Source organism: Tenrec ecaudatus, chromosome 2, assembly GCF_050624435.1.
Source record: "Tenrec ecaudatus isolate mTenEca1 chromosome 2, mTenEca1.hap1, whole genome shotgun sequence".
NCBI classification, from domain to species: Eukaryota; Metazoa; Chordata; class Mammalia; order Afrosoricida; family Tenrecidae; genus Tenrec; species Tenrec ecaudatus.
The window spans coordinates 201,124,804-201,135,834 of record NC_134531.1 but is presented as its reverse complement, the minus strand read 5'-3'; the positions used below and the strand labels follow the sequence as shown (position 1 = coordinate 201,135,834).

At 37.0% G+C, this 11,031-nt stretch overlaps 1 protein-coding gene across 1 annotated transcript; it reads right to left on the bottom strand.

The window, feature by feature from the left end:
* Positions 1-8,348: 8,348 nt before the first annotated feature.
* Positions 8,349-9,272, bottom strand: LOC142441248 (olfactory receptor 13G1-like). Its single transcript, XM_075543299.1, has one exon. It carries the CDS (start codon positions 9,270-9,272, stop codon positions 8,349-8,351), a length of 924 nt encoding a protein of 307 aa, XP_075399414.1.
* Between the last annotated feature and the right edge of the window lie 1,759 nt (positions 9,273-11,031).

Here is an 11,031-nt window from a genome sequence, read left to right as displayed (position 1 = left end):
TTTTGTTAGCCAGAACCTCCAAAACGATATTGAATAGAAGTGGGGACAGGGCCATCCTTGTCTTGTACCCTTTTCCAGTGGGATTGGTTTTGTCTTTTCTCCATTGATTATAATGTTGGCCTTTGTCCTTTCATAGATAACTGTATCAGCTTGAGGAATTTACCTTCCAATCTTATCTTCATGAGTGTCTTGATTAGGAATGGGTGTTGGATGTTGTCAAATGCTTTTTCTGCATCTATGAATATTATCATATGATTTTTAACCTTTTTCTTCTTGATGTGGTGTATAATATTAATGGCTTTTCAGATGTTAAATCATCCCTGCATCCCTGGAATGAATTGTACCTGATCATGTTGAATGATATGTTTGATATACTTTTGTATTCTATTGGCCAATATTTTATTAAGGATTTTTGCATCTATGTTCATTAGAGATATTGGTCTCTAATTCTCTATACCTGTGGGGTATTTGTCTGGTTTGGGTATCAAAGTAATGCTGGCTTTGTAAAATGAGTTTGGGAGTTTGCCATTCTCTTCTATGTTATAGAATACTTTGTGGAGGATCGGTGTCAACTCTTCCCTGAATGCTTGGTAGAATTCCGCTGTGAAGCCATCTGACCCTGGGGCATTTTTTATTGGTAAGTTCTTGATGACCCTCTCTATTTCTTCTTTAGCTCTGGGTTTGTTGAGGTTCTTGATCCCTGTTTGAGATAATCTAGGGAGAGATTATTTTTCCAAACATTTATCCATGTCTTCCATGTTTCTGAATTCATTAGAATTCAGACCTTTATAGTACTTTGTGATTATCCTTTTAATCCATTGGGGTCTGTTGTTATTGCCCCTGATTCATCCCTCAAACTTGCTATTGATGTTTTCTCCTTTTTATCCTTGGTAAGCTTTGCCAAAGGACTGTCAACTTTGTTAATTCTTTTGTAGAAACAGCTTTTAGCTTCATTTTCCTTTTGCATTGTTCTCTTGTCTTCCCAATGGTTTAACTATGCCCTGATTTTTATTATTTCTTTTCTCTTGCTATTGGAGTGTTTTTTTTCTGCCGACTCTGCTCTAGTTGTTGGAGGTGTTGTGTTAACGTATCTGTCATACACCTCTCTTGTTTTTTTCATATATGCATTTAATTACATCAAACTACCTCGGATAACTGACTTTGCAGTGTCCCATAAGTTTTGATACCTTATATTCTTTCTCGTTAGTTTCTTTTTTTTCTCTTCTTTTTAAAAAACATTTTAATAGGGACTCATACAACTCTTATCTCAATCCATATATATACATACATCAGTTGTATAAAGCACATCTGTACATTCTTTGCCCTAATCATTTTCAAAGCATTTGCTCTCCATTTAAGCCCTTTGCATCAAGTCCTCTTTTTTCCCCTCCCTCCCTGCTCCCCTCTCTCTCATGAGCCCTTGATAACTTATAAATTATTATTTTGTCATCTCTTGCCCTATCTGGCGTCTCCCTGTTTTCTGTTGTCCATCCCCCAGGGGGGAGGTCACATGTAGATCTTTGTAATCGGCTCCCCCTTTCCAATCCACTCACCCTCTACCCTCCCAGTATCACCCCTCACAACTCTGGTCCAGAAGGTATCATCCACCCTGGATTCTCTGTGCCTCCAGCGCCTATCTGCACCAGTGTACAACCTCTCCTCTTTTCAGACTTGCTAGGTTGTTGTCAGATCATGGTAGTGTGGGGCGGGGGGTGGAAGAGGAAGCATTTAGTAAATGGAGGAAAGCTGTCTTCTTCATTGGTGCTACATTGGTGCTACACCCTGACTGACTCATCTCCTCCTCTAGACCCCTCAGGGAGGGAATCTCCATTGGCCGACAAATGGAATTTGGGTCTCCTCTCTGCACTTCCCCCTTCATTTACTATGGTAAGTGATTTTTTTTTATGATTCCTTATACCTGATCCCTTCGACATTTTGTGATTGCACAGGCTGGTGTGCTTCTTCCATGTGGGCTTTGTTGCTTCTGAGCTAGATGGTCGCTTATTCACCTTCAAGCCTTTAATACCCCAGACACTATCTCTTTTGATAGCCGGCACCATCAGCTTTCTTCGCCACATTTGCTTATGCACCTGTTTGTCCTCAGTGATCGTATCATGGAGGTGTGCACCCAATGATATGATTTTTAGTTCTTAGATGCCTGATAACTGATCCCTTTGGAACCACATGATCACACAGTCTGGTGTGTTCTTCCATGTGGTCTTTGTTGCTCTGATCTAGAAGGCCGCTTGTTTATCTTCAAGCCTTTAAGACCCCAGACACTGTTTCTTTTGATAGCCAGGCACCATCAGCTTTCTTCACCACATTTACTTGTTCACCTGCTTTGGCTTCAGCGGTTGTGTCGGGAGATCCTTTCTAATCTGGGTCTGTACTCATTTATGCCACAGGAGTCCCCTGAAGGGGTTCCTCCACCTCTGCGCTTGTCTCCGCAGAGCAGGCAAGGGACTCTAGGTGTAGGATCCTGGTCTGGGAATGGAGTGGGGCTATAGCTATTTTCGGCCATGGTAGTGGCAGCCTATTGACACAAAATGTCCCACAAATAGGTTCCTGGATCACCGAGGCCCCTGCTCAGGACAGATGCATGGGGTGGGTGTGGGGTGCTGTCCTGGGGTGATATTTTACTCACCAGACTCCTACCACTCGGCTACCTGGACACAAAACCCACCTTGTTCAAAAGACCTCTCAGAGTATGCGGGTCCCTGGTCCGTCATCTTTCCAGAAGTCTGGTATGCTTTCTTAATATACAATTCCTCTTTGAAATAAAATTATCTCTTATACACATGAGTGTCTATGCATTTGTTTCTCTAGTCTATCCACACTAACACACGTCCTATGATTTATTTCAGTTAAATAGCATTTTTAGTCAAAGAACTAAAATAAACCAAATAAAGAACAACTCTTGGCAACTTTCCAAGTTCATTGTGAAACACTACTAAAGTGCTAGATCAACTTTAAATGACTATACAGCCTAATCCTCTCAATCCTTCATTCATATGTCTACAAATAAATTGCATAAAATACTTGAATCCTCTCATCCCCTTACTCAGAAATTTATATAGATCAGTAAGATTATTGTGGAAACTGCTCCCAGCACCGTGACCAAAGGACTTGGCACATCAACTCTAGTGTGAGGCATGTTTCTGCAGCCTGAAATTTGGGTAAAGTGCAGCACTACACATATTTCGAGAAGGTCATTTTTTTCACAGCACATCTACCCCCCATAAATTCAAGATTAGTACATTGTTCATTTGTTTGATTTGCATGTATAACAAATAGCTTAAATGCCTCATGACCTATAAAAACCTATTGTTAAATATACATTTTTATAGGTCATGAGGCATTCAAGTTTCTCCTACTTCTCCCCTCTCCCTAAAATGGATTTGAGTCCCCAATGCCATGCTTTCTGTCTTCTTTAATTGCATACCTAGCTCTGCAGGACCTTTGGACTGTGGGGCTCAGCCCCACATTTACAATATATATGGCTTTTTACATTCCTAAGACTGTAAGCACTAGGCAAGAAAATGTAGTAAATATACCATTTCAACTATATAAGTATTGTCCTCTATACTTTGTGCACATAAACATTCTGGACTTCTAGATGGATTGATAGTATGCTGTGTGAGGTATGTATTGTAGAACAACATATTATATATAAAATGATTTATGACCATTGAAAATTTATTATTGTGGTATTTATTTATATACATATTAAAATATGCTTGATAAGATGTGATCCACAATGGAACATACTCAGAGAGGCATGAGTTAAAAAAATTACTCTTAATTTTTAACATTAAAAGAAAAGAAGAATGAAATGTCTCTATATGTCCTCACCATTTTATATCATGTCCAAACTTTGCATCATTAAAAAAACACCTTGTTATGTGATTTTCAGCTTTAGAAGGCATTGATTTATATTATAGAATTGACTTGCATATAAAACTATAATATATATCTATATATATTATTGTTTTATTGGCATATAATTCACATATCATACAATTCAAAGGTTTAATCATATTACAAAGATTTTAAATCAACTTCAACTTTAGAACATTTTCTTCTTTCTTTGGACTTATTGTGGTTAACTTCACATTTTTCACTAATCTGTCCTGTCATCTTGCTAGGAAGTTATAAATGCAATTACTGTTTCTATAGTTTTACCAATGCTGGATTTCATATACAGAAAATCATACAGAGCAAAACCAAAAAATAACAAGCAAATAAAAACAACAAAAATTAAAACTCAAGCCAGTAACACTGACAAAAGAAAGCAGACATAAACCTCAAAGAAAAAGATGCAAAAATATTAAAAACTGAAACAATGAGTCAAAAGGAAATCAAGTCATAAAATATTATATTTTGTCTGAACTACCTCTACCCTAATCACCTTTGAAATGCTCTCTATCTGATGGCAGGTCATTTCCTACTCTCCTTCATGGTATGAGATAATGCACCACACTACAAGCTTAATACATGAGGCAACCTGAAAATGGATTTTGGGATAGGCAAATGGAGATGCTAGTCTATGAGCTTAACATTTAAACAATCAGAAATAGTCTTCTCCCACAGTTATCAGTTGAACTGGGCTGGCTAAATTAGGTAGCCTGTGAATTTTATTTTGGTTGATTCATTATAAGGGAAAAAAAGAAAGAAAAGTAAGACTTACAGAACACCAGAATCAAAAGAAGTTTCTGAATGGGACAGACACAAGAGCACTCAAGATGCTAGGTTTCTGGATTGGGAGACCTCTGTTCTTGCTTCGCAATGCTGAGAGAATTCACGTGGCAGAAGCATGTTTGTAATCCAAGTGGCTTTTATGAGGGTACAGGAAGTTTCAGATATGACAGTCTCACAAAGTACACGCTGCTTCTGGAAAGCGTACAAGGCTGTGTGGGAACTGCATGGGAGTTTGCATCTAAACATGACCAACCACATGAAAAGACCACTGGAACTGGAGCATAAGACCATTCTTGCTGAACATGAGGGGGCATGCAGGAACTTGCGTGTCTGCACACAGGGAGAGACTCTAACTCTCCTCCAGCAGAGCACACCAGAACAAAAGATAGAAGAAATAGGCCTGCCTGACCACAGCCAGTGTATTTATCCCACTGGCTGGGGAGGTCTACTTGAGGGTATTGGCTGACCGTACTGGATGAGTGAAAGTACTCTTGTGGAATGTAATACTGTTGATGCCTAAGGTGGGTGTACCCAGGTTAGTTTCACCTGGGCCTAGACTTGGTCTGCACATGCTCAGTTTGGATTTTCCCCATACTGGTCTGATGAATGCATGATTTCCCTGTGGTCCATTAACCATAGTGGCCCTAGAGAAGCATTCTGGGAAACAACACGCTCCATTATCCCTATTCTGATTACCTAGAAAATAGAAATGTTTGAGCACAGAAATAAGACAAGTACCCAGCTCCAAACATCGGAAATGGACAAAATCATTTTCTCTTACAAAGCAAGCATGTCTAGTATTTCTTTAACACTTACAGATATATCAGTGAATCATTCATCTGCCTCCACATATCATTGTCCCCTTTCCTAAGCAACCCAATCCAGGGCAACTCCTTATTTCTTTGGTTCTTCTTCACTTCAAAAAACACTATACTAAATAATTCCATACTCTTTATGATTTGCTCTGATGGGTTATCATATTTATTTCAATGGCACACAAACCTAACATGTTAATGTGTGTATTTAGTTAAGGGGTATTGTTTGTTAGGTATTTATACAATAAAGTTCTGCCACTAAATATTATATCATGATTTTAAAAAGTAACATATTGTCCTTGGATCCATATTGAAAGTAGCCAATGATGGGAAGGACTAGTTTGGGTCTACTTATGGCGTAAATCCTGCACAGATAGAAATGATTGCTGGGAACTTTGATTATAATACTAATTTTGAAGGGAAACTGTATAACCTCTGTTACATATATCTTCCACGATGATAAATTGCATGTCATGCTATATAAATTATTTGGATGATTTTACTATTAGTAGTTACATATATGCCATATATACACGAGTAAAAGCCAACCTGAATATCAACTGAGGCACCTAATTTTGCCATGAAAACTACATAAAAAATATGCTGAAAAACTTGGCTTTTATATCACGTATATACAGTAATATTAGAAGTAACCAATTTTGTCATATATGCGTGCTTCTTACATGAATATGTCTGTAATATTTATGCACAAGTATTTATAATAGTTTGCATATATACCTATAGAAGAATGTTAGAATGCTCATATATATCACAATGTATATAAATGTAGGTGAGATATATTCGTTTTATTAAAAACATTAGTCGCATAAACAGTATGAGATATGTGGAAACTGATAACATTCATAACAGGACCAATTAGGTCAGAAAATTTCATTAATAGAGAATTTTTTAAATTATGGAATTATGTGTAGAAGTTAATATCATTGGAATGTTGAGAATATGTTTATATTTAGAATATAAGCATTAAGGAAGTCACTTACAGTGTAGCGATATACACTTGATCTTAAGAGTGAATGGAAAGTGGGATATACATATGAATATCTAGATTTGGAGGAGGACATTTGGACAGGGTTCTTAACTTTAGATGTGTATGTTCATGAATGTGGTGGAGTACACAAGAGAAAATTTTGAATATACCTTAGAAATAACCAAACACCTAGAAGGAATGAGTCACTGGGTCTAGAAGCTTAGAACTAGTCTCAAGGATATCAATGTCAGTTTTCATAACATCCACCCAGATAATGCTCTATCACCAACTTTTGTGAGTTATAACTAAGGTCTTAAACGTTTCAGAGCAGCCATCTGAAGTGAAACTATTGGTCTCTTTCTGTCTAAAGGGGGAGAGTAAAGAATGTCAAAGATGCATGGAAACAATTAAGCCACGTAAATATCACTCTCTATGACTCTGGAACCAGAAAAATTAGATGGTGTCTTACTATTACTATGGACTGCTCTGAAAGGGACCGTTATTGAATATCAAAAATAAAGCGGGAAAGAAAGTGGAATAAAACACAAACTCATAAAAGATGACAAGGTTTTTTGAAGACAGAGGCTGGTGGAGCTCTTGAGACCCAACAGGTCTGGAACTAAACTCATCCCTATAATTCAATTTCAATAAAAAGAGCATTAGGGAGGTATGCACACTTCAGAATAATAGCCATTGAAGTCAAATAGAGTAGCATTTACTCAAGGACAATGTTTAGAAACGTGAGAAAAAGGAGGAATGGAAATAGGTGACACAGGGAGTAAATGCAGAGTTGATATGCATTGTGGAAATTGCAGTTGCTACCACAAAATCTGAGTTTTTTCATACTGCCCAAGTGATGGAACTATTCCAAGAGAAACTTTGGAATGTAAGAAGACAGCATTATTTAGTCATTGATGAGTCAAAGTGGACAGGACTTAATCTTGGAAAAAAGAAGGGAGGGCAATTTTTATACAGTAGAAAAGGAAATTGAGGAAGGCTTTGGCTTGGGAAAGGAAGGGCAACAAAATTGTATTTTCTCACCAGATATCAGCTAACAAACATCCTCCTTTCTAGACTCAACTAGATTTTTTGATGGTTGCTGTTTCTAGGAGAGTAAGAGCACAGGAAAATGATTTATGTTGTTCTATTCTAAAATGCAAATGATGAAGCTTTGTTTTAGCTAATTTCAAGCCAAACTCTTGTCCTTTGGCCTACAGTTAGCAACTAACTTCATTTGTATTGATAATCAAATTAAAAACTTAATCATAAGGGAACTAAGCCAAGCCATACAGAAATCATAAACTTTTAAATAACTTAATATATTTACATATTTTATTGCGAGTTTACTTAGCTTATTTGTTCTAAAAATATTTCAATCAAATCACATATGTTCTTAACTTTTAAGGGAAAACAGTATAACTAAATTAATGATTAAAAGTTACATATAGAGATGTTCCAAAAGTCATGATTTGTCTAATGCCGCAGTTCTCAACCTTCCTAATGCCCCGACCCTGTAATACAGTTCCTCTTGCTGTGACACCCCAAAACATAAAATTATTTTTGTTATTAGTTCATAACTGAAATTTTGATACTGTTATGAATGGGGTGACCCATGTAAAAGAGTTTTTTGACCCCCAAAGGGACCATGATCCACCCATAGGACTAAAACCGCTGGTCTAATGCATTATTCATTTGCTCTGTGAATCTTCAACTAATTCATATTTTAAAATAGTTTTTAAAAGAGCAAATGGGAACAGTTTGGTAAAAACTACTATAAAAGAATATTAATGTCTGAAATATCCTAAGACATGATTGTAGCAACAGAAATTGCTGTTTTTCAGAAACAACTAATGTTTCAGAGAAGCAAACAGTTTCCTAATCCCTGCCTGCATTTCCTTATTCCGAAAACTATACACAATTGGGTTTAATGTCGGCGTCACAAGAGTATAGAGCACGGCCACCACCTTGTCCCTGTCAAATGTGTAGCTAGAAGCAGGGCGGATATAGGTGTAGATTACAGGGGAATAGTAAAGGGAAACCACTATGAGGTGAGATGAGCATGTTGAAAAGGCTTTCTTCTTGCCTTCCGCTGTGCGTATTCGGAGAATAGCGGCAATAATAAAGCCATAGGAGATGCAGGTGAGGGTGAAATTAGCTATGGCCAGGAAGATGTCAGCAACATACACCATCACCTCATTGAGTCGCACGGGGCTGCAGGACAGAGCTAGCAAGGGAGGTATCTCACAGAAGAAGTGGTCAATAGCATTGGGCCCACAGAAGGTGAGCTTCAGAATGAGGCCTGTGTGCACTGAGGAATTGATTACAGCAACAGCCATGACAATACTGAGCAAAGCGACACACATATGTTGATTCATAATAGTGCTATAGTGAAGAGGGAAGCAGATGGCTACGTAGCGGTCATATGCCATGGTGGTGAACAGAATTATTTCAGCGCCCAGAGACCACGTGAAGAGGTAGAGCTGGGATATGCAGCCATTAAATGAAATGGTCTTCTCTGAGGTGAGCATGGTCCAGAGCATCTTGGGTGCAATGCTTGTTGTACAGACAATGTCCACAATAGCCAGGGCCAGAAGAAATATATACATTGGAGTATGCAAAGTAGTGTTATAAATTATGGTGGTGACAATAAGCATATTGCCAAGAAAAGCCAAAAGGTAGATGCAGAGAAAAACAACAAAGAGAATTTCTTCGATTGCAGGATTTCCGATGAGACCCAAAATTATGAATTCAGTAACAACGCTGTGATTCATCCTGCTGTGGTGATTTAAATAGTTGATATTGCACAGAGTGAAGGACTGAGAATTAAAGTGATCTGCATGCTATCATTAGGAGATTGTCTGTGTTGTTAGCGTGTTTAATGAATGGAAAAATCTTTTTAGTAGTAATTCCCGTTAGATGGAATTGTCTCTTTGATACAATACAATTTCACACAGATACTGTTCTTGGACTCATGTTCTTCCACAGATGATGCAGATAAACTAAAACTAGTAGTTAGGAAGAAAAAATAAGAAAAATAAGTGTCTTCATGAAATGATAATACAAATAAAGATAGATCACCATAACTTGATTAATTACATAATACCATTGATGTTTTTATTGAGACATATTTTAATAGGAATATCGGAAAACTGGGATAGTTTCAGTAGGATCATCTTAATAAAAACATACTCTTAATAATAATATCCCACTGGCTATTTATGTGGCCACTTACTTATATATATTTTAAATATGAAACAATTCAATTTTAGGAATTCTTTAACATTTTTGCTTCAGTTTGACAAGAATATTACTAAAATGGTGTGGCTAGTCCCTTATTTCCCTGTCATATATGGAAAGATAGTTGGATTTTAAAACACATTACAATTGCATCTTTTTCTTGTAATTTTAAACTCACCATTCAAAGTCCTTACCATCAGTTGCCTTAATTCTAAGAAATTGGAAAATGTGGATAAATACTAGAAACCATATCGAAATCAGAACTGCATCAGTTACTACTGAATTCTAACTAATGCAGACTCTCCCAATGTCAGAGCAGAATTACGCTCCATAGGGTTCTCAATGTCTAAAAGTAGCTCTTCTGCCTCTCTTACAAGAGCCCTCTGGATAAATTCGAACCCACAGCCTTTTGTTTAACAGTTGACAGTCTATCAGTTTCCACACGCAGAGTCTCTTATATTATATAGAAAGAGTTACAGATTCCTCAGGATATCCAAGGAGAAGAAGCAAGTGGCAACACTTTTCTGGAAAGCAGCGTAATATGAATCCTTGTCCTATTTTATTCTGCCACAAAGCATCTCTAGAATTATGGCTACTTGTTGAATTTTTGCTTATTTTCTTTGTTACATTATTTTTTTATGTAGAGTAAGGTATTTGCATGAATTCATTGTTGCAAGAACTATTGTCATTAGATAAGTCTAGTAAAAGTTTCCAAAGTACTCATGGTCTTATTTCTAACTTTATGTTATTGTCTCTAGTCTTTTAGATCTCAGAAATCATAACTTACCTCTTAAATAGATGCACCCATGCAGATCTATTTTGAGCGTTGGCCCACTGTCCAGTATGTTTTCCAGAATTGCAGTATCCATTTATTTAATTGTCTAAATATATTGAAGCTACTGACTAGTTCACTGACAGCTGTTCAGATGAGGAAATTTTCTTTTGTCTTATATATAACCCAAGTTGAGTCTCCGTTTATTTCTTCTTAATAAAGTAAGGTAACATCTGACATTAATTAGATAGGTCGTATGTGAAACATTTTACAGATATGATAGGTTATCGTTCTCATACCACTCTGAATTTTAAGAATAAAGGTGAAAGTCTCAGTTTGTTATCAGGAAGTACAGCAAAGAGAGTAAAGGAATCACGGCGAGTATCAAACATCTAAATAAATAGGCCTAGACTACACCTAGATTGTCTGATTCAAAACCAAAAATATGCTACTGACCTTCTTGAAATATACATTTAACAAAGGACAATAAAACCCATTACTGATGTAAGGAATATGTGCAA